This window comes from Liolophura sinensis, chromosome 1, assembly GCF_032854445.1.
Source record: "Liolophura sinensis isolate JHLJ2023 chromosome 1, CUHK_Ljap_v2, whole genome shotgun sequence".
NCBI lineage: Eukaryota > Metazoa > Mollusca > Polyplacophora > Chitonida > Chitonidae > Liolophura > Liolophura sinensis.
Genome location: NC_088295.1, coordinates 27,594,111 through 27,618,626, shown reverse-complemented (window position 1 = coordinate 27,618,626; position 24,516 = coordinate 27,594,111). Strand labels below are relative to the sequence as shown.

The window sequence follows — 24,516 nt, the reverse complement described above, 5'->3', positions numbered from 1 at the left end:
ACAGACTATCAATGTAAACAGACTCGTGTATAATCTTGCCATGATTTCTTCCAAGCGTGTGTCTAATGCTCACCGCCGTAGTATATTCTTGAGTGCGGCCTGAGTAACATAAATCATGCCAGGGTTATTTTGCATACATAAACATGCATATAGGTCCCCTATATGTATTTTGAGTAAATGTACCATACCTGCATCGGCTGTGTCGTTAACGTGTGCTGTGTGCACAACGGTCAGTAAAGTGAACATTGCTGACCATGAGAATGCGTTCAGTAGTCTCATTGTTGATAATGGATGCCTCATCATCACCAGAACTACATCTATACATGGAGACAATTCTTATTAAGTTATACATTAAACCAGCATAATGTCCCTATACATACATGTGTCAACTACTGCGCTGAGAGACAGAAGCTGACACAAAGTCGCAGCTTTATGTATACGCCTTAGTCGCTGGAGGCTGGATTGGGAACTAAGGAAAAAGGGTTAACGTAAGTATCTCCCGGAACTGCGTGTAGTTCACTGTGACCAGTTGCGCCTATATTAACAGAAGTCGTGGGAGAGGGTCATGTAGGTTACATTTCACAACACCCGGCAAGTCTTGTGAAACAATTGCCTAGCTTTGAAGGGGAACATGGATATATAGCTAATTAGGCTATTATATTGCTATTATTATTTGTTCTAATATATGTTCTAATAAGTACAATGTAAAACCCCAAGCATACATATACACATACATGCAATAATATACTCCTTTATGGTATGAAAATGCATGTGATGTTGGAAACTGCGTTAACTGAACCCAAGCAGGTAATCGCGCACACAAAGAAAGTATTAATTGTACCTTACAATTGATATCCATACTTTTGTGTAGGAATTATGGTACTATGAGAATGGTACTATGGCTGGGATTAGTCATTCTAATGGCCAAAGCATACCACTGAGCTATTTCCAAGGGGGTTGTCGTTCTTATACCCTACCTAGATGCTACAGAATCACCTCTACGTGGAGAATAATTATTCTAATTTCTTACGCAAATACTGCTAAATCACCCAAGCTGGGCCTGGTCGTTTTTTATCAGCTATACAGATAGTACAGAACCACCTTCGCGTGAGAACTGGGGATTTTAACCTCTTCTGTAAATGCCACAGAATCACCCCCACGTTAGCGAAGGTTGTTTTTATCAGCTATATAGATAGTATAGAACCACCTTCGCGTGAGAACTGGTGAGTTTAACGTCTTCTATAAATACTACAGAATCACCTCCACGTTGGGGCTGGTTGTTTTTATCAGCTATACAGATAGTACAGAACCACCTTCGCGTGAGAACTGGTGATTTTGACCTCTTATGTAAATACCTCAGAATCACCTCCACGCTGGGGCTGGTCATTCTTCGAGATCTAGCCCATATACATACTATAGAACCATCTCCACGTGCATGTGGACTGGTGATTCAAATTTCTTATGTAAATATCCCAGAATCATCTCCACGCTGGGGCTGGTCATTTTTATAGCACATATAGATACTACAGAATTAACTACAGTCAGTGGAAATAAGTATTCGTCTCTTCCATAAAGTTGCGGCAATGCGTTTCGCGCAGTGGATGTGTTTATGTTCAGCTCCATTTACAAATACAGAAATGTGTCAAACCTTTTATATGAAATAGACTATAAGTTGTTATAAATACATTCATGACATCATATCGTCGTCTGCTCTTACGGTTTGTTTGTAAACACTGTTTGACAAGATGGGTAAGAAAGGCAAACAGTTGAGTAGGGGGAGAAAGAAATGATTGTAAAAGCATCATTTAATACTCTATATAAATCAGAGTTGTAACGTATGTTTGGGATTTCCAGGACGACAATTATCAGCATTTTAAGTAAAATTCGAGCAGAGGGTAACGTTGAAAACAAGCCCCGAAGTGGGAGGAAAAAATCTCTTATTCGGCTTGTGAAATGTAACAAAAGATCAAGTTTGACAGATGTGACCAACAAGCTAAATGAGGGGAAGGATGGTGAATTTTGACAGAAAACTGTGTCAAGAAATTACAGTAAACGGGGTACAAAAGACGAGTTACAAAGGAGAAAAGGGTGTTTTTTTGAGTGGGAAAATGTGCTATGTTCTAATGAAAGTCAAGCTGTGACAGGGATGGACAATCGTGTTTATGTGTGGAGAAAACATGATGAAGGCAGAAAACAAGAAATTACAGTAAGCGGGGTACGAAAGACGAGTTGCAAGGGAGAAAAGGGTGGTTTTTGAACAAGGTGAACAAGAAAAAGCGTGTAAAATGGTATAAGGAAAGGAAGACTAGACGAATCATCGAAAGTGGGAAAATGTGATATGTTGTAATGAAAGTCAAATTGTGACAGGAATGGACAATCGTGTTTATGTGTGGAGAAAACATGATGAAGCCAACAGACCCATCTTGTCTACCCGCCATCTCGGAAGGTAACTTTAATGGTATGGTGGGGGTGTCTGTTATAACGCTGGCGGTATGAGGTAACATAAATAGTCAGAAATATATTGATATAATTGATAATAATTTATGGCCTGTTATAGCCCGCCATTTTCCTTATAATGATTTATGATGATAATGATGATAATGCGTTATCATGATCAGTGACAACGCACCTTCACATAGAACACGCGTAGTTCATGAATTTATGGAAGACAATGAAATAAAAACTATTGAACGGCCAGCACAATACCCCGATCTAAATATAATCAAAAATATTTGGTTTAGACTGAAACGAGACCTTCAAGCAGTGGTTTCAGACATCGTCAATCGAGACCAGCTGTTCGATGAAATCAACTGCCTGTGACAGAACATACCTCTTGAGTACGTCAGATAATTATTTCAAAAAATCACAGGTCGAATTCAGGAAGTGATACGCATGAAAGGCAATCTCACTAAATACTGAGGTAAGACATATCTGCTTTTAGATTGAAACTACTACTGAAGTTACTGATAAGAATGTCGTGACGCGTGACGCCATGTTGGAAGTGACGAATACTTATGTCCATTGACTGTACCTCCACCTGGGTACTGGTCATTCTCATTTCAATATTTCTTATGTAAATATCACACAATCCTCTCCACACAGGGATTGGTCATACTTATAGCACGCATAGATACTACAGAACTACCTCCATGTAGAACTGGCCATTCTTATTTGTCATCTAAATGCTGCAGAATCACCTCCACCAGGGGGCTGGTCATTTTTATAGCCCATATAGATACTGTACAATACCTGGCAGGTGAGGACGGGTCATTTTATTTCTTATGAAAATAGTACAGAATCACCTCCACGTGGGGATTGGTCATTCCAAGTTCTTATGTAAATACTACAAAATCACCTCCACATTGGGGCTGGTCATTTTCATAGCCTATATTCACTCTAAGAAAGGTTGGTTCTTCAAGACACTCTACACAGGTGGAAACAAAGTTCCACAGAGAATGAGTTATGACAGCAAAGAACCACGCGGCTTTCTGAAGAACCAAAGTTTCTGAGAGTGTAAGTACTGTAAAACCACCTCCATTGGTCATTCTAATTTCTTATGAAAATATTACAGAATCGCCGCCACATGGGGACTAGCCATTCTAATTTCTTATGAAAATATTACAGAATCGCCTCCACGTCAGGACTGGTCATTCTAGTTTCTTATGCAAACCTACCGAATCACCCCCAGACTGGGACTGGCCATATTTATAGCCTACATTCTATAGAACCACCTCCACGTGAGGATCTTATTTCTTATGAAAACACTACTCATCTCATTGTAGTTGGTAATTTTTTTTTTTTTTGGCGTTTTTTCCTTTTTTTTTCTTTTTGCATTTTTTTTTTTTTTTTTGCGTACATAAGTACTGTAGAACCGCCTCTTACGTCAGGACTGGTCATTCTAATCTCTTATGAAAATACTACAGAATCACCTACACCAGAGGGCTGGTATATATATATATATATATATATATATATATATATATATATATATATATATATATATATATATATATATATATATATATATATGTATATATATATATATATATATCCACGTCAGATTTATTGCAGAATCACCTCGACGCTGGAACTGGTCATATTTATAGCCGATACATAGATACTACAGAATCCCCTCCTCGTGAGATATACGGTCATTCTTATTTCCTATGAAAATTTTACAAAATATCCTCCACGTGGGGACTTGTTCTTATTTCTCATGTAAATACTACAGAAACATCTCCACGCTGGGGCTGGTCATATTTACATCCCATATAGGTACTATAGGACCACTTCCACGTGTAGACTGGTCATTACAATTTCCTGTGTAAATACTACAGAATCACCTCCATCCCTGGGACTGGTCATATTTATAACCTATACAGGTACTACAGGTATATAGAATCAACTCCGCGCTGAAGCTGGTCATCTCCATAGCCTAAATAGATACCATAGAAACACAATATGATTGACTCAAAAACAGAAAGGCAGAAAAAAATTTGTAAAATTTAAAAAAAAAAAAAAAAAAATACACTGTATATATAGTCCACACTCTGGTCTTACTCTTTATGCTGTACGTCTTTAATTATATTGTATTCCTACATAAACAAGGATTCTGCTGGTGGACTAAGCATCCCCCAGATCTGGTACCTTGTCATTGTTTTAATATGATTGTTTGTTAAATGGGATGTTAAGACGGCATTTTGAGTAATTCTACGCCAGTGACGTCTAATGAATTGCAGTTAACATCACTGCATTTTTTTTCTTTACCTAATTCTGCTTAAGCCGTGGTGTTAGGGGACGTTTAACTTGACATTTATGCATTTACATGAACAATTATAGAATGAAACTGACAAGAAGCCGTACGTCTAGGCTGTACGTCTTTAATTATATTTGCATGCAGTTGTGCACAGTTTATAGACAAATGTTGGCTGGCATCCTCCAAATCAGTGGGAGCTATGTAAACTCTGTGATTAACACTGGCTATCTTAATCCCAGGAAAACACTAATACCTTGGATTACAACAAACTATACATTTTGTCAAATTAAAGACAAATATATATATATAATTTGAATTTGGTTTTCATCTTTAAGTCAGAGAAATAATTGAGAGTTAAGAATCAAAACATGAAATTTAAAAAAAAATGCCTAAATGTTACTCCTGAGGAGATCTAGTATTCTTAAGGGCACAGAAATCGCCTTCTTTGGAAACAACCTGCAGATTTCCGACCTGCAGCCAAGGTGAAGCTTGAGTTGGATAGAGTAGGGTTAGAATCAGTACGAATGGCATAAATGGTCAAGGATAATGAGAGTCCGATGGAAGCCTCTGGGGCCCTTAGCTGTGTGAGAATATGTTTTATATTCTATATAGTATACTGCTTACAGCAGAAATATATTTTTATATTTTAACATCGATTTCGAAATAACGAGTTATAGTTTGAAGTTCGAGTCCAGCTCATGCTGAATTCCTCTCCGGCGGTAGGCGACGTAGGAAGGTTTCCAGCAACCTACGGATGGTTGTGGGTTTCCCCCGGGCTCTGCACGATCTCCTCCCATCATAGTGCTGACCAGTTTACTTGTATACGTGAAATATTCTTCAGTACGGCTTAAAACACCAACCAAATAACTAAATAAATTTTCCGTTACTCACATTTATTGAATTTATTGCATATTGGTATTTGATTTTATTTTATTGTTTTTTTACGCCGTGCTCAAGAATACTTCACTGATGGTGGGAGGAAACCGGGCATAGTTGGGGGGAAACCCAACTGTTTAACAGTTACTGTCGATGCCACCACTGCAGATTACTTTATTTCTTGACTGACCGGTGGGCCATTAAGAAAACTGTAGTTTAAAGCCAATTTTATGTCCCAAGAAGAAAGCTGTGACGCTTTTTTGTATTTTTATATCTTAACTTGCATAATGAGAAATAAAACCAAACGTTTCAAAGAAATCTTAGTAGGCCTACAGATATACTCTACCTAACATACTGAAACGAAACACAGAAAAGGAACTGCAGGCCAGTTTTCAGCAACCATTGGGAAACATATCAGCAAAGTAACACGGACATTAAAATTATACAGCTATAAATTTATAACTCTATAAGTGTTGTGACACTACGTGAACACTAGCGATAGCTAGGTTAACTTGATAACAACTAGAAGGAAAGCAGGGTGTGTTTTTTTATGATATTTACCATACCAGGGTGCCCAAAAAATAATAGCTGACCAAAACCTGGGTTTTATGAGAATTTATATCTAAACTATTTATGATTTATGGGTTTTTCTGGTGTTCGCAAACATTGATCACTCTCCACCGTTAATTGTGATACTGACATTGATATTTCGCCTGAGAACCTAGACCGTAACCATATCCATGCTCGCTTGACCAGTAGCCCTAATGCATGTAAACCGTCTCGTCCACAGATCGGCCTACTATATATTTCCATAATATTGAAGTTCACGTTTCAATTTATCGTATTTCCGGCGTCAAGCCTACAGTACACATACAGAGCTAGAAGACAGGCTAGCTTCAGTGCAGAAGGCTTGCACTTCGTTAAGGCATCGACCTCCGCGGTCGGTTGATCCTTAGCCTTCATCCAAAACAATAAAACAAGCATTAAATACATCAAAAACAGCATAGCACACTTTATAATATAAACACTTATTACAAAAAAATAATAAAAGTGCGATTTGAGGGTATTTTGGTTTGGTGTTGGCGACAACCAGTCCCAGCGTGGAGCAGTCTCGGCGTAGAGCAGTCCCAGCGTCAACAGTGAATGACTCGTATAGTTGGATCACGGGCTTCCGGTCCAGATGTTGAACTTCGGACGACTGGAAAATAATGGCGGGGAAGGCCTGTCAGCTCATCGGTAAATGATAATCGACGTTCTTAGAGTTTAACATATTTGAAAAGAGATTCATTGTGACGTTTAAGTGAAGGCTATCCACAAGCCAAAATGCTTGCACCTATGCTCAGGAAAAATGACATAATGCGGTGTCAGTAATGCACGGCGTGATCGCTCGTGTATTTGATTTCGTCCCATGTCGTGGATGGTCAGGCCATGACAGATTCGAATGTGGATGCCGTTTTATTAAAATTTCCAAAGTTAAAGTGTTTAAACTGAGATATTCACGAACAAATGTTGGTTCTCAGTGGAATGGTACAGTAAGACAAGCTGTGAGTGTTGCTGAAAAAATTGTGCAAACTTTACTGTTGAATGACACCGGCGAAGCTCAGTTCCTCTATGTACCCGTCATTAATACAGGGTTTATACTAATATAGACAAAAGAACTGCACTGTAACGAAAACATGTAATTCAAGGAGTGGTGCCAGTCATGCTAATTTGCATTCAAAATACACACTTACACAGTGTAGGTTACTATTTCATCTCGCATGTGATGAGTAGTTCCGCATCGCCTATCCCGAGACCTCGGTCTACCAGTGGCATATATACTGATACGCGGGGACCGCTAGCCACCCTGTGATCTACGCCTAACCCCATATTTAAACATCACCGGCTAAGCATCGCCGTATTTCTTTTTAAAGCATTAAATGATTTAATTAAGCACCACGTGGAGAGTGCTATTTTTGGTATTGCATTTCCAGTGGTAATTGTCATATAGGTCATTATTCTTTAGATTACTTATTCACAAGTTTATCAGTTATGACCACTGTACCAAATATATTTTCCCATCTCCATGATATGCAGCATCATTGATCCGTTTTAATGAGAATTCATATAGTTTTGAAGTCTGGTCTGTTTTTATCTGCAGGGAGAACCTTAAGAAGCTGTGTGTCAACAGTGCATAATGGGGCGAGATTACGAAGTAGAGGACCATTTGTCTCCAATCAGTCACAATTCTGTCTCTCCACTCAAACTTTTGATAATATCCTCATCGAGAGAGAGGAAGCTACAGGTGATGCATTATACTGTAATACACATACTCTAATTGACCATTACTATATTGCACATATTGCCAGATTCTGAGAGTTCTATTGATTATACAAAGGTGTTTTGATGTTCGTTTGGAAGGTATAATGATATAATATGATAAAAATATATTTTCTGGTTTCAACACCTGAAGTTTTATAAAAAAATTTGCCACTGAGAAGCTATTCTTTTGGACGAATTTTTGGCATTTGAATTCGGTACTGGTACATAACATTTCTTCAGATGGATGTGAGGGAACCAGATGCAAGAGCGTAGTTGAAGTGTTTGCCTTTCACTTTGTATGTCACCCATGACTTTTGTTCATATCCATTCTGAGACGGGGAAATATTCAAGATTCCCATACTACCTGTTGAGTAACAACAAACAAATAAATTTTAAAATGAAAATGTAACTGTTTTATCATATATCGTTAAATAAATCATGTGAAACTAGATAGGATTGTGTGTATTTAATTTATGCCTCTACTTGAATTTAACATCGCTTTCAACATTACTTTGGCCATGTGATAACATTGATTTCTTGTAGCAGGTAGGGCAATACCAAATATGATATTCCACTGGGTCACAGGTACCTGGAACTGTTGCGAACATCCACAGTTTGTTTTGTTTCATGCATGTAAGCCAAATTAACATGTATCATGAATACCATATTTCATTGATAAAGTGTTATTGTTTATGTCGTTTGAATTAGTGCAGATATCTATCAGAAATCTTATCTTGTCGTTCTTGTCATTTTAGGTGTAGCAGTAGTGAAGATGAACAGAAAACCAGTTAATAGCTTGTCCTTGGAAATGCTAACAGACATGCACCTGGCCTTTGAGAAGTTGGAAGGGGACAAATCCTGCCGAGGAGTGATTCTCACGTCTGTAAGTTACATGTATGATGAGGAGTGATTCTCAAGTTGGTATGTTACATGTATAAAGAGGAGTGATTCTCTTGTCTGTAAGTTACATGTACATGTATGCTGAGGTGTAATCCTCACATCTGTAAGTTATATGTATGATGAGGAGTGATTCTCGTGTCAGTAACTTACATGTATGCTGAGGAGTGATTCTCTTGTCTGTCAGTACATGTATGCTGAGGAGTGATTCTCACATCAGTAAGTTACATGTATGAAGAGGAGTGATGCTCTTGTCTGTAAGTTACAGATATCCTGAGGAGTGATTCTCACATCTGTAAGTTACATGTATGAAGAGGAGTGATGCTCTTGTCTGTAAGTTACAGATATCCTGAGGAGTGATTCTCACATCAGTAAGTTACATGTATGAGGAGGAGTGATGCTGTTGTCTGTAAGTTACAGATATCCTGAGGAGTGATTCTCACATCAGTAAGTTACATGTATGAGGAGGAGTGATGCTCTTGTCTGTAAGTTACAGATATCCTGAGGAGTGATTCTCACATCTGTAAGTTACATGTAGGATGCAGAGTGACTGGATGTAAATTACATCCATGTAAGAAGTTTGTTAGGGCATACATTTGTCAGGAGGTGTGGTGGTAAAATTTGCATTCTCATTCCTATCTGCAAACCTGTTAACCAACTTATTTCAATTTTTGCAAAGCTGACTTAAAGTTCATTTAATTATGTTATTTAAAGTTGTCCTGACGTAATTATTGTCTTGATGTCCTCAGGCCAACCCCGGGGTGTTCTCAGCTGGCCTGGACATCATGGAAATGTATCAGCCCGAGGAGGCTAGGCTACGAGAGTTTTGGAGGAACGTTCAGGAAATCTGGCTCAGGCTCTATGGTTCTAGCCTCATCACCATTGCAGCCATTAATGTGAGTATCCTCCTGCTAGGAAACTGGTGCAGCTTTAATTATGGATATAGCTTCAATTAACGTGGATGCCTCTGTGGCCGAGGGGTTAGGGCGCCAGCACAGCCCAATGATCCAGGAGCCTCTCACCAACGTGGTGGCTGTGAGTTTAGGTCCATCTCATGCTGGCTTCTCAAGCCATAAATGGGATGGTCGTGGTTTTCCCCTGGGCTCTGCTCAGTTTCCTCGCACCATAATGCTGGACTAGGTAGTATAAGTACAGCATAACGCACCAATCAAATAAATAAATAAATAAATATACCAATTTGTGTGAGTAAACTATTGCCAGGAATACTGTTGAATATCAATTATGGATCTAGCTACCATTGTTAAGAGTATGACCTGTAGCTGTATTCAAATCTTGATTATGAATGTACATGTAGCTACGATTAATTTAAGTATCCTACCACCAGAGACACTGTACATCTTTGACCTTGTAATCATTTGCATTTTTTTTTTGTTTTTTTTTTTTTTTATTGTACAAAATATGAAATTAAGCATGAATGAAATGAATTGTTTGAAATGTTTAATTTCCAGGGGCATTCCCCAGCTGGTGGCTGTCTTCTAGCTTTGTGCTGTGATTACAGAGTGATGGCTGCTCCAAAATTTACGATCGGTTTGAATGAAACCTTGTTGGTAAGTATGTGTGGAATTGTATCTGTTCACAGATTGTATTAGCCAACATTACAGATAGTATTGAAGTTATATCTTTGGTTGAGAATTTTTTAATACACATTATTTCATTCTGTTGTTAGCAGTTAACGTTGTAGTGACTGAGTTTTGATTTAGGGTAAGGGTACTAAGTTCAGAAGTAAACAAAGATTAATAACTAAAAGGCACAGCACCCACACCCAGCTATGGGTCTGTAAAAGCAAAAAGCTAATTATTACAGCCTTCCTTTGTCGTCAGATGATTGAAAACTTGTGAAGTACGACATAAAACTGCAAACATACACACACACATCTGCATACATACATACTGCTTTCCTTTCTGCTCAATGGTTATGTGCTTTAAGTTCTATAATTTAATAGTTTATTAATGGTCCTCTTAGGTCAGCTATGACCATTTAAATATGATGTGTGTAGATCAGATGATAACGTTTATGGCAGGCTGTTTATGTCACAATGGATTTGTCACTTGTGGTTTAATATTTCCTTATTCTTTTTTCAGGGTATAATCCCTCCATTTTGGTGAGTTATCATGTGTCATTTTTGTCATGAACATATCCTTAATTTTAATGCTTACAGATGGAAAACTCTAGGTTTTAAATTCTTCAGTTATTATTGGAAGAACGCGTATTGTATGCTGAAAAGGAAGAAACAGATGTTCATATATGGAGTAAGCTGTATGTATTTGTGGATAAGTGTTAAAACCAGATGTCCCCAGATGATTTTATTTTGGTATGCAAGCCACATCAGGACAACCAAAACTTGGTCACTAGTTACCTTCTTGTTTCAATTCCAGAATCTCTGGCAAATTATATCTTCAAATGACACCTTCATTCATCACTGATGTACTCACTGTGCGCTAATTATACTTTCACCTGGTAGTTTAGTTAGGGGCTGGCTGTACACCATGTCTTTTGATTTTTGGGACACCTGGTCTGCTCTTTTTAGCCAGTTCACATGTAGCTGTAGCAGGAATATTGAGTTTCTTTTTTCTCACATGGTTACACCATCCAATGAACAACATACATTTTTACATTTCAAAAATGCTGGGAAAGAAACGTAACATTCTGTTTCAGAGCTACTAATGTCTCTCCCAAAAATTAGAAGAATTAGGGTACCTGCAAATTTTGGTAAAAAATCTGTAAGCAGATTTTTGTTATTTACCAAGACACTCAAATTATTGGCTTTGAGAAAATATCAGACTTGAGTCTCTATTGTTTATTGTGTTAAAGTGATTCTAAAGTTTGAAAAAGGTATAATGCAACCCGCTTTATAAGTTGTAGTAAATTTATTACCGGTGTTGAATGGTAACAGGTGCACACAGGAATCTGATATTTTATAAAAGGTAGTTATTAAGGTTATTCTAAAGTAATAGCAAAAATTTGATTGGTATGCAGTGTTCAAATTTTTTGCCAATAATCTCCAGTATGGCTTTTATAAATGTATTTTGTATATGTAGGCTGGTAAATGTTTATATGAAAGAAAACAGTTAAATCTGGATTCTGCCTTTCATTAATTTAGGCTGAATGATATTTCTATTATGACTACTTTGGGCTTTGCATGTAACCATGTTTATTGTGACACTGATTTGTTAATGTTACATTTACAGAACCCTTCCTGAACATGTGCACATGTAACCATGTTTATTGTGACTCTGATTTGTTAAAGTTACATTTACAAAAACCTTCCTGAACACATGCACATGTAACCATTTTTATTGTGACTATGATTTGTTGCTTTAGGTTTATAGAAACCTTCCTGAACACATGCACAGGTAACCATGTTTATTGTGTCACTGATTTGTTAATGTTAGATTTACAGAAACCTTCCTGAACATGTGCACGTGTAACTATGCTTTTTGTGACAATGATTTGTTGCTTTAGGTTTATAGAAACCTTCCTGAACATGTTTATATGTAACCATGTTTATTGTAACACTGATGTGTTCCTGTTAGGTTTACAGATACCTTCCTGAACACATGTGGACAGAGGAGAGCCGAGTACTCTCTGCAGCTGGGGGAGATGTTCAGTTCAGAGAAGGCTCTACAGGCTAACTTGGTGGATGAGCTTGCAGACATTGGACTAGTGTTCCAGAAGGCAAGAGAGCAGATGGACGTGTGGCTCAAAATACCAGGTCTGGTCACATCACACATTGTGCTTTTATTTGATCTATACAGGCAGAAACATTGAGTGATTAATGTTTTAGGTTGTGGGTTCAAATTCAGCTTGCTTTCTTTCTGCTATAATTGTGAAGGGTTGTCAGGTACACGTTTCCTGACAAGGAACAGTGGTTTCTCCAAGGTTCTGCATGGTGTCCATCACCTGTTTTACATTAGTCAGGACAACCACATGTGTAAACCGAAACTTCATGTAATTAGGACACTAATTATGCTCTTGCCCAATAGTGGCATGGCTTCTAGTGGTAAAAAACAGTACTGCATTGTAAGTAACGTGCTAATCAGATCATGTTGCCATGTTGCAGCTGTGGGCCCAGGATCACAAACTAATCTTAGACTTAAGTCAAAACTTCAACCATTAAATTTGGCATGTTGCTTCTCATTATATTAGCTGAAATACGTTGTACAATAACTTACCCAGACCATACATTGCCAAGTAGTATTTTAACCTTGTGACCTAAGAAATAACAATTTTATTAGGGTTTGAAATTTTTACTGAAGTTTAAAATCTCTTCATGATCCTGGAGCAGGGACGTCAATGTACCTGACATAGTGTAAATGAAATATTCTTGAGTATGGCATGAAACTTTAATCAAATAAATATAAATAAATGAATATGTTGTTTCTGTGCATGTGCTATATGAATTTGAAGAGCTTTACTTTAAAGGTCATTCACCTCATAAAAACAAATATTCTTTGTTTTTTTACATTGTTTGGATTAAAAGAACACTTTTGTATCGATTTTTGTATATAATGTATGCTATATTTTCATTGCAGATTTAGCCCGACAATTAACAAAATCCGGTATACGCAGCGGTCTGATCCAGAAACTCAAGTCACGACGTGAAGAGGACATCAATACTTTTGTCAACTTCATCATGAAAGACTCAGTCCAGAAAACATTGGAGGTTTATTTGGAAAGCTTAAAGAAACGTAAAAGTTAAATGTGTAAATGCAGATTAAATCGATGTAGATCTGTGTATTTACTAATCAGGGACTTATCTGTGATCATCAGCTAATAGTGCTATGCCTGGATGGGCTGTCTAACACACTGTCATGTATGATCTGTATACTGGATTTATTACAGTTTGATGATGTTCTGATGTTGCGTTCCAACACATTATCAGAACATCAACAAATGCTCTTGTAACAGAATAACAGCATAAAAGCTCTGAGTACAATTGTTTTAAAAAGGAATTCAGCATTAGCAGTTGTTATAGCAACTGTAAAGATCCGATGCTATGGAGATCATGTCTGTTTCAGGATTCATTACATTATACCAGTTGAGACTTCCAATTCAGTGGTAGATGTTTTCATTTGCCCAGGGCACCACAAATAAAATGGTCTGAAAATGACTGTATGCTATGATATAGTGCTAAAATACATTTGAGGAACAAACTTGTATTTAAAAACATGAAACCTGACCCATGATCTTTTTGTCATGTTATCCAAGAATAATAGGTTTATCTCTTAACTGCTGGAAAACCAAATGACTTCCACAGCACTTCAAAATATGTTCATTACAGAGTTTCCAAAGTTAGGATGAATGTATATGGACATGCCAAAATTAGGAGACCTAAAGCTTGAAGTATAGCTGCTCGAAATTTTTATTTTTACAACACAATGTTGGATTTTTTGTGTGATCATCTGAAGTCAGGAAAGAGTGCAGCATTATTGCAATGTCTTCGTGCATTATTGGACAAAAATATTAACCGTAGTGGGAAGTTTGTATTTTCTAGGAACAGTCATAGTATACATGTACCTTGTAGTTGATTTCTTTGCTGCATGTATTATATTCAGCTGTGTTGTGTAGCCTCTTTTATTTCTGTGCTGTAAAAACACTGCCAAAAACCCTTGTTGCTTGATTTGTTATTTGTAAGTTTTGAATTTTCTTCATGATAACTTGTAGGGAATAATCACATGTAGTAACGAACAAATCACGGGTTATTTAAAACATAAAGCAGCACTTAACGTTTGCTGAATGAGTGAGTTTGCAATAGATGACAGAAAACCTATCACCGAGGTATGCCTTAGTTATGTGACAGGTCAGCGGGGTATTGTTCATCCCGCTACTTAAAGCGCATTTTGTTCAAAATGATAAGACTGACACTTGAACTAAAGTCTGTCCAATAACGTATAAATCTTACCTTGCGTGAATTTTGCGCTGGCCAGTGTGTACATAGGGTTATTAAGCAGTGGAGCAATTCACTTCACTAGGAAAACGAATAAAATCCAGCATCGAGTAGAGACGGGGTAACTTAAACTATGCCTCACAAAGAACAAATCTCTTAACGCAAGGTCGTAGCTGAACCATCGATATTTTAATTCAAGAGGTCACCCTCGTTCATCAAGTAGGGGTGACTGATCTGAAGCGTTTTATGCTTCATTGAAATTCCTAAAGAACAAGCAATGCCTGCATCTAAGTTACAGGGATACCCCGGGATTATGAGAAGACTTGGAAATATACAAATCAAGTCTTTCGAATTTAAGTAGGGGTATGTTGTCTTCTTCAAATCCGGCCTTCTGCAGAATTGGCTCATACCCAGGGTTGTACTGTTTGTGGTCGACCAAGCTGGCTGTGTCGGCGCTTGTCGAGTGTTACTTTCTTTGAAGACCACCACCAATACCGTGTGAAAATCTACGGGAGAGTTGGGCAAAAGTCGGTGGTTCACGTCTGGTACTCCGGTTTCCTCCACCGGCAGTGTGGCGTTAAGCAACCATTAAATGAGTTAGTTGTCTTATCCAAAGTTTGTGATTTACTTTCATTTCGCCGGCGTTGGTAGCTATATTACATGTAATTATCTCAATGACTAGACAAAAGGCCTGAGAGTAATAAAGAAAGTAAGACTAAAGTACCGTTTTTTCTCTTGATTGGTGTTACGCCGTACTCAAAAATACTTCACTTATATGACGGCGGCCAGCATTATGGTGGGAAGAAACTGGGCAGAGCCCGGAAAACCCACGAGCATTCGCAGCTTGTGGCCAGACTTTTCCACGTACAACCGGAGAAGTCAGCATGAGGTGGAGTTGAACTGAAAGCGACCGCATTGGTGGGAGGCTCCTCGGCCAGTGTGCCAGTACAGAGGCACGTATACCGATATGAACCAGATGGTAAACGTGCTTAGCTTTGTCACTTGTACATGTATTTAAAGGTTTAGATTTGCTCCAACGGGGATCTTTCGAGTTGAGATACGGATTAAAGATATTACAACCTATAACAACAAAACATTTAAAGACGAATTTTTTACGCTGGCCATCTTGCACTCTTGGGCAGTAAATAGCGCACTTGTATCTGAATATAGGCCTAATATTACCTACACGCATGGAGATTTACCATGTTGACACTATAATGTCAACGATAATATACATGGCTTCAGTGAACAATGATAATTGTGGGTGTTCACTTTTTACATTGTGCCCTCTGGCAAGAACTGTTCTGTCAAGAAACCCGTGATCGCGCAATTCAAGGAAAACCAGTGCACAATTGTTATTTTTAATTTCAGCTTGCCAGCGCCAAACAAGTTCTTGGTTGAGAACTGTTCACGTCGCTAGAGACATTGGCAAGCCTAGAAAAGGCTTTACACATAAGCTTATGTGCAGGTGATGGGATTTTATTTGACTCCAGGAACTTGCAGGCATCCGGTCGCAATGTGGAATCGCGTACTCTGTGTGCTTCTGTGCGCAATTACAGTCTACCAGGCGGAGGACATGAACGTGCCACAGGTAGAGCGCCCGTGTTGCCATCGCAAGGCTATTGTAAGACGACAATATATGATTGTTAACTTTAGGCCTAAACATGTGAATTTTGTGTGTTCAATTGGAACAATTTTTGCACAAACATGTAGAGCTAAACTGTATATGTATAGCTAAACTTCACTGACTATCTATTGAAATTTTACGTGAGAAGGTCTGTCAGCAACCTGCGGATGGTCGTGGGTTTCCTCCGGGCTCTACCCGGTTTCCACCCACCATAATGCTGGCCGCCGTCGTATAAGTGAAATATTCTTGAGCACGGCGTAAAACACCAATCAAAAAAAAAAAAAAAAAAAAAAAAAAAATCTATTGAAATTTCAGGTCTCCTGTTACCCGAGTAAGCAGAGGGCTGTTTACGATGGTAAGTCTTCGAAACTTTTTTTTATTATAGAAAACACACCTTGCATAGGTTAATGTCTGGTAAATCCCGCTCGGGGGTCTCTTCCCTAAAGGCTATACTGTTATTTACATTGTTGAGTTTTCTCGCACGCAAGGTTAAACAGTGTATTGTCTCCTCTTCATGAATAGATTGAATCTCTGTACTGGAATATGGCCAGAAAAACTATTCAGTTAACATACTCCTGTCTTGAAATCGAAACCTTGATTCCTATCAAACTATACTTTCCAAAAAAAAAAAGACATAGATGGACTGTTCAGTATAATTTGTGTGTATGATTTAGACCTGCTCTTGACACTTTCTTCTTGTACTTTTTCTACAGACTGCTACTATGAAATAAACCTAGACGTGGACACGCCTGTAAACATTACCTCCCCCGGCTATCCATGTACCTTTCCACGCTCATTCAGCTGTCAGTGGAAATTAAAGGCTCCAAGAGGACATTTTATTCGAATTGATATTTTGGTATTTGATCTTCCTGAAAACGACGAGGGCAAAACGTGTCACGTGGCCTACCTGGAATATGGTCACTATGACTACAAATATCGCCGCGTCGCTGACACAGACAGACGATGTGGCACCAAAAATCCAAAGAAAATCATTTCACTCAACAACACATACTGGTTAGCTCTAACGGGTCACTGGTATCCTGAGACTGTATCTTACAAGGGCATCTACTTACAACTCAAAATAACTAACCAGACAAAAGGTAATCTTAAGGGTATCGATAATAATACTTAACTTACCATTCGGTTTCCATCCCCAATCTAAACGATGACTATATATGCACAATTTGAAGTGAATGGCTCTTGGGTAACAACAAGCAACTAAATATAATTAAATTTCCTTTGTGGTTAAGAGATAACTTATTAATTTTATGCTTTCATCCCTTGATGAACATAAAATATATTCACCCCAATATCGGCAACAAATGACCATTTTTTAAAATGTAATTGGAACTGTTAGAGTTTTTATAGAGTACCAGTATATCAAACGCACCAAAAATTGTTGTTCATTCGGTTTTCCACCTTTACAATTTCAGTTCGAATAGCAAGCGACCCTACAATTGTGGCAATATGTGCTTTTCTGGTCCCTCTTTTCTGCGCATTTCCGGTTTACCATTGCTTGTGAGTAAAAACATAACCTCACTACGATTCACAGTGAATGTATGACGATCCGCTTTATATCAAAGTAAACGAACTTTACATAATTCATTATTTGATATGCAATCTATTTATTTCCATCAGGTATTATTTTGCATTTAACAGTGACCTATTTGCTGACTAAAGAGGACATGTACTAGCCACTCAGTTTCGTGTTACGGTGTGTAACTTGACTTATAACACAGATATGGCTATGAATGTATATATAGGCCTACGAAGAATAATGAAGTGTGAAATATTAACAGAAATCTTTTAAATGCTTCACGTTTTTAGTAATTATCAATTAATTCCAGTAAGCGCATGGCCCAGGTCAACAAAAGGAAAAGAATACAAGCAAGGGTTCAGAGACTCAGAGAACAAGACAGACAGAAAAGGGAGTCAGGTGCTACCAGTGGAGATGGCCTAAGCACAGTAATGATAACGTTATGTTTTGGTGACGGTTGTATGTGGGTGTGTGTGTATAAGGAGGAAGGCTTGGGGGGTGCAGTTTTTAGTATTACTTAGCACGAATAGGCAAAGAGGCCAATCCTACAAAATTACTCCTGATAAACATCGACAGATATACAATCAAGCTTCAAAAAAAAAAAAAAAAAACAGGTTTGTACAGCCTTTTAGGTCAAACCTGAATTCGTCTTCAATTCATTGCAATTTTTGCTACATATGTATTTGCATTGAAACATGTTTTAAAAACTATATCTGTAATTGGTCGTTTAAAATATTCTTTGATGACTCTTTCAGACAGTTTCTGTCGCCGAGGAGACATCGTCTGTGTTTTACACTATATGGGAAGAGTCAGATGAATGCCCACCTGCCAAGGGAGGTAAGTGTACCAGGCATAGTGCTCTCCATAGTTCGCCAAGTATGGTACAAACTAGCTTTGTACGGCTGTCATCACGTATACTGTCACAGCCTTACCTTTTTCCATAAACTTACCTTGAACATCTCTGTAATTCCCTTGCTGGCTTTAATATACTACTGTTGGCATTAAATAATTTGTCTGTCCGTAGTCATTGTCGTCTCAGCAATCAATTCCAGGTATGTGTTCCCATGTGTCATCACTAATAAATCCAGTGAAGTGAATCATGTACACAATTATCACTGCCCCCTTTTGACGCATACTGGATAATTGTTGGGGTCAGTTTCACAGGTAATGACATGGAAGGAACCCATAATCAACACTGATGAACAAAAAAAATCTCAAACAATTAAATAACAGAGTAAACAAGATGTTCATGCTTGTGGGGATTTATTAGTGATGACACATGGGAACTAGAATTGATAGCTGAAACGACTGTGACCACGGAGAGCCAAATTATTTGGTGCTCTGCAGTAGTGTATTAAAGCCAGTAAGGGAAGTACAGAGGTGTTCAAGGTAAACTTATGGAACAACACAGGGCTGTGATAGTATACGTAATCACAGCCCTACAGGGATTGGTGCAAGGAAACTATATAATTGAGCTTGTGTTCAGTAATTCATATACTGTTGTCCGTGACAGTTTCTTACCTGTAAAAAGAAAGGCTGACTTTCGTCATTATTTTGAAGTATTAAGTAATACTTTTCCGTCGTTTTAATTTTTCACTCGTACCAGACGTGCTACATCTTTGTGCGTTACTTTCGTTGAGCAGAATCCAAAGTGTGTGAAAAAAATAACAACCTATGCATCAGCAGAGCCAATCTGAGTGCCAGTGATAGTGAACTTCACAAAGCCTATCCCCAAGCCAAGGCCGTAAGTTTTTTTTTCTCTCTTACCCTCAAGAATGGTCGTGCATTTTACCGTTTCGTTTTCTAGTCCATATATACCATATACGCATCTCTACGGACAGACATGCTATATCACTATCTCCATCTCAGTTTTTATGACATGTTACTATTACATTTTCAGTCCAAACACCCTACTTCTGCTTTGCGGTCACTAAGCCAGGTTTCTGACCCTGACAAGCCTATCTCCTGCAGTCCTAGCCATTCCTCACCGGCACTCTTTCTGGATGTGCCCACTTCCACCCCTTTCTTGATGCCCCCACCCAGTCTAGAAGGCACCCCAAATCGTTCATCATTAAGGAAAAGCGTCACCTTCATGGACACGGATTTAGTCTTTCGTTACCAAACGCCTGTCGAGCCACGATAATGCTACGAATAGATATACGGGTTTTGTTTTTCGTTTCTTACCCAAAAAGAGGCGATGCTAAGCGGAATATCACTGAGCCACGGTGACGACACGAATAGATATACGGGTTTTGTTTTCCGTTTCTATACCCAAAGAGAGGCGATGCTAAGCGGAATGTCACTGAGCCACCTTAACGACACGAATAGATATACGGGTTTTGTTTTCCGTTTCTATACCCAAAGAGAGGCGATGCTGAGCCGATTGCCATTGAGCCACGTTAACGACACAAATAGATATACGGGTTTTGTTTTACAAACACAGACGATGTCGGGTAACGGAAACACGATCATGGTGCAAATGAGCACGAAGTTGTGTTCCATTATTGCAGGTAAGGAGAGATGATGTGATGACAAGATGGTGAGCAGTGATTTCGTACTCCTCTATCACACCACAGTGGAGACGCCATGGTGTCAACATTTTGAAACTCTCCTATCCATGAGACCACCATTCATGTATCAATGTAAATTGTCGCAGAAAGAATTTTCACAGTAATGATAAGGCTCATATAGTTAAACCAGAACAGTTGCGTGATCTAGTGCAAGTATACGCCTCTATCCACAAATATGAGTATGACCTTAATGAACAGTATGAGACCAAAACACCTTTTTTTTATTTCACGCAGATTTTTGATCACTCAATCATCGCACTGACAAAAAATACAAGGTAACCTAATCCATTGGATATATTGGTCGTCTGTTGTTTGTTTTTTTTTTTGGGGGGGGGGGGGGTTCGTGTTCTTTTACAAACTTTTTTCTTACAAGAATGTTATACCGATTTCAAATTACGAAAAGTACAAGAGACACAGAGGCACATGGACTATTGATTGTTTTATGTATTTACTTGATTGGTGTCTTACGCGGTATTCAATATTTCACATATTCGCCAGCATTATAAAGGAAAGTAACTGACTTTTGATTCAGGAAACTATATACATCAATGCAGCGTCACGTCATTTGAGATAAGGCAGGGACATGAGAATCATCACCTGATGAGTTTTCTGACACACTGTGCCTAACGGTGATCGTGCAGCCAAGGCGAAGTTCAATAGCTCCTCTTCCAGTATAACGAGGCCGCAGAATCGGATCCGCCTCTGTCTGGTTTAGTGTAGCGGCTTAAAATCAGGTGGTTATCAGGTACAAACAAGCGAGTATGGTGATGCCCCCGGGGCTCTGTCCGTTTCCTCCATACATACACCCGGTCATATACATGTACATGTAACCATACATGGGTATACAACTTGAAATATCACGTTGTCAAATACTCATATTTACATGCCTCCATTTTGGCATGGATGAATGAATGCTGGGGGTTTAACGTCGTACTTAGCAATTTTTCAGTCATATGACGAAGAGGAGCCATTAGGTGTGTGGACGTATACTGTGTCTTCTTGTGACAGGGGCGATTCCATGCCCCCTAAGTGCTACTACCACAAAAGTATCACGCCGAAAACACCAAACATGTCACCCCGCCCAGTCGCATTATGCTAACACCGAGCCAACCAGTCCTCTTTCCTTGCTTTAACCTTTCAGTGCTGAGCGCCAAGTACCAGTTTTATTATCTTTTGGTATGACCAGGTTTGATCCCGGGTCTCCAGACATCGAAACGGACACTCTATACATCTTTGACAGGTGTGTGAAGTACATCGATATGGATTCTGAGATCAGCAGGCGAGGTTCCCACGCACACTGAAGAAAATCCTCTGTGAAATCCGTGAACGAAAATGATCTCAGATCTAGTGGACACAGTTAAAATGCAAGAAGAACAGCGCTTGATGCACAAGGCTGTACACCTTGTTCTGATGGCTCTTATCTCATACAGCAACAAAGCTTTACAGATGTTCTATAGAAAATGTGTATAGGTATGCATATATAGGCCTTTAGATCAAATATCCAATTTGCGACTGTTTGAGGATAACTGCTATGCAGTTCAACGCTTCTCGCATTTTTTGGAAAGGGCTTTATGAAAGTTTGCACATAGGAAAACTGATATGTGTAGTTGAATTTCGTAAATCGAAAACGGCAGTTTTCGGACTTGATCAATCATCCTAAATACCTGTTCATTGATAATGTCTTAACGGCAAATTCTATCTTCAATTAAACAACAATAACTATCTGAGAAAAATTCATTTATTGGAATGGAACCAAAACAAACTTCATGTACATCTTCTAACTGGCACTACATACACACCTGCCATGTAAGTTTCAAGAAATCTGTAAGGTTGGAATTGGACATCATTTTGTATATTGCATATCTTACTGTAGAACGATTAAAGTATACGGTCTCCGTAGGCTATAACAATCCCTTTCATTCAAATGCATGATGGCTACACCATTAAAGCTAACTCCTACATGATTCTGTTCGATACACATATCGTATGCTAAGGTCACCGCTCTTGAGTGACTGCTCAGAGTTTAACGTTGTACTTAACAAGTTGTCAGTCACATGACACCGAAGGCGTCCTTAGAGTCATTGAATGCATTCCTCCTTGTCGCAGGACGGATTTCCACCACTCTTTTATCTGGTGCTGATTCACTGAGACGACTTACAGGAGGCAAGTAAGCGCCCCCATCCAGCCATTATACTGATACGGCTCAACCAGTCTCTTGCACTATCTCCTTAATATTGAACTCCAAGTGAGGAAGCTACAACTTCCTCATTTAAGGTCTAAGGTGCGACCCGACCCAGGATTGACCCCGAGCCTACCACCCTCGAAGCGTATGCTGTACCAACTCAGCCAGTTGGGCTGGTTGCTCTTTAGGAGTATATGACTTCAGACAAAAATCAAAGAGTGTTGAGCATGTAACATAAAATATTTTTCTCTTCATTCAAAATGTCTGAAATTGATTTCATCTACATCTTCATGCTATCATGTACAGAGCACTATATGTACACGCAATATATACGTCAGTTTCAGCATATATATAGCTATAGAACGAGTTATCAATGTGTTACCAGCGAGGTGTTAATTTAGGTGTTCAAATCGATAACACTTCTTCTGAGAGAGTGCATGTGAGCGGTCATTCATGCGCATATTTCAGAGAAATAGTAGGTGAACAACCTACATTTGGGCGCTGAAGCCTTATTGTTTACCATCAGTCCTATATATAAGAGAGCGAACCATGCATTGTATATTCAGAAATGTCCTTTGTAGCTATATATTTATGCATATAGACATTTTCTGGGAATTCTAGATTGGAAGCGTTTACATAAGCTCAACTTCAGCTCGCCCATGTATGCATGATTTCGTGCAAAAAAATTATTTACTTTAATTTTGTTGACATGGTTCTTATATACATGGGTCCCTAGTATGTTACAGATTAAGGACAGCTATTTAAGCAGAGAGTTTAAAAGTAATTTAAGTCAAGCTTCTGTGTTCTTTATAGTTATAAATAAATCTGTGCTCTCCCATATATCTGAATCGGAGTGAGCCCGGTGGGAACCCACAACCATCCGCAGGTTGCTGACAGACCTTCCTACTTACAGTTTCTTTAATAATCTTGGGCCTGAAACTGCTTGTAACTTCATAGCCTATATACAATGCAGATGACTTCAGTGAACAATTACAGTATCCTAACTGGTGGATACAAGGCCCCAGGGTCCCGTTTCCCAAAGCGCACAAAGCACTACATTCACGTAACTATCATCGCGACGTAATGCATACAATACTAGTCTATATTCTTCTATTACTACTGAGTGAGTGAGTGAGTGAGTGAGTGCTTAGGGTTTAACGTCGTACTTAACAATGTTTCAGTCATATGACTGTCACATAGCGACCGATGTTACTGCTGAGCTTAGACTGGAAATTAAGTTAATTTTTATTTAAGCCTATGTCATGAAAATCTAAGACAAAACATACTGTATTAAAATAAAAATCCTTAAGATGAGACAATTTTAGCGCAGTAAGCTTAAACTGTTTTGAATTAAGGCTATGTCAAACTTAAGACTAACGTGGCTTCGTGACCTTGCATATTTCCTGGTCGTCAAAGGATTCAACAATTCAGATACATTTATGGCTATACTGTACACATACCGCTTATTAAGCAGTGTACATGGCAGTAGAATATAGTACATGGTCGAGTATATGCTCTCCCCTCTCGTCGTACTCATAGAAGTAGGGACATGAAAATTATTCCAACATAATGTTTACAAGACGCGAACTTGTGAGCATAGTGCAGGCCTATATCAACATGGAGATCGTGAAAAGTCGGCACCATTATACGCTATGAATAATGAGGCTATGGTTAAAAACACAACTCGGACAGACAGAACAGCACAAAGTTCGTTACCTGTTACATTAAATTCAAAATAGATTGAGCTGCATTAAAGGATGACGCGCGAATGAAATTAATTTCGAAAACACGCGTCGTACTATAATGAGTTTTCGGATCGAGCGTGGTTTCCGGATCCGACTCAACTGTGCAATTTTAGCCAA

General features: G+C 38.6%; 2 protein-coding genes across 3 annotated transcripts; both read left to right on the top strand.

Annotated features, from left to right (window-relative positions):
* The first annotated feature begins 1,747 nt into the window (after nucleotides 1–1,747).
* On the top strand, nucleotides 1,748–13,740 carry LOC135470007 (enoyl-CoA delta isomerase 1, mitochondrial-like). 2 transcript variants are annotated; one of them, XM_064748692.1, is made up of 8 exons: nucleotides 1,748–2,446; nucleotides 7,773–7,916; nucleotides 8,689–8,816; nucleotides 9,580–9,726; nucleotides 10,300–10,398; nucleotides 10,933–10,952; nucleotides 12,385–12,563; nucleotides 13,384–13,740. In XM_064748692.1, the coding sequence occupies exons 1-8, from the start codon at nucleotides 2,386–2,388 to the stop codon at nucleotides 13,548–13,550; spliced, it is 945 nt and encodes a 314-aa protein (XP_064604762.1). In that variant the 5' UTR covers nucleotides 1,748–2,385; the 3' UTR covers nucleotides 13,551–13,740. The 2 variants fall into 2 exon arrangements, with proteins under 2 accessions (XP_064604762.1, XP_064604771.1); XM_064748701.1 differs by lacking the exon at nucleotides 1,748–2,446 and adding an exon at nucleotides 6,827–6,868.
* A 2,936-nt stretch (nucleotides 13,741–16,676) lies between these two features.
* On the top strand, nucleotides 16,677–20,420 carry LOC135461756 (uncharacterized). Its single transcript, XM_064738979.1, has 7 exons — nucleotides 16,677–16,720; nucleotides 17,079–17,465; nucleotides 17,799–17,883; nucleotides 18,213–18,330; nucleotides 18,658–18,739; nucleotides 19,546–19,646; nucleotides 19,803–20,420. Exons 4-7 carry the CDS (start codon nucleotides 18,220–18,222, stop codon nucleotides 20,043–20,045), a joined length of 537 nt encoding a protein of 178 aa, XP_064595049.1. The 5' UTR covers nucleotides 16,677–16,720; nucleotides 17,079–17,465; nucleotides 17,799–17,883; nucleotides 18,213–18,219; the 3' UTR covers nucleotides 20,046–20,420.
* The last annotated feature ends 4,096 nt before the right edge of the window (nucleotides 20,421–24,516 follow it).

What these genes read in the sequence shown, in the direction of transcription:
- LOC135470007 (XM_064748692.1), top strand. Translation starts at nt 2,386, where the DNA reads ATGTGTGGAGAAAACATGATGAAGCCAACAGACCCATCTTGTCTACCC. An exon ending in TCTACCCGCCATCTCGGAAG is followed by an intron (nt 2,447 to 7,772) that starts GTAACTTTAATG and finishes TTTTATCTGCAG; the next exon opens with GGAGAACCTTAAGAAGCTGT. An exon ending in TCACCATTGCAGCCATTAAT is followed by an intron (nt 9,727 to 10,299) that starts GTGAGTATCCTC and finishes TTTAATTTCCAG; the next exon opens with GGGCATTCCCCAGCTGGTGG.
- LOC135461756 (XM_064738979.1), top strand. Translation starts at nt 18,220, where the DNA reads ATGGCCCAGGTCAACAAAAGGAAAAGAATACAAGCAAGGGTTCAGAGA. An exon ending in GTGGAGATGGCCTAAGCACA is followed by an intron (nt 18,331 to 18,657) that starts GTAATGATAACG and finishes TGACTCTTTCAG; the next exon opens with ACAGTTTCTGTCGCCGAGGA. An exon ending in CCTATCCCCAAGCCAAGGCC is followed by an intron (nt 19,647 to 19,802) that starts GTAAGTTTTTTT and finishes TTACATTTTCAG; the next exon opens with TCCAAACACCCTACTTCTGC.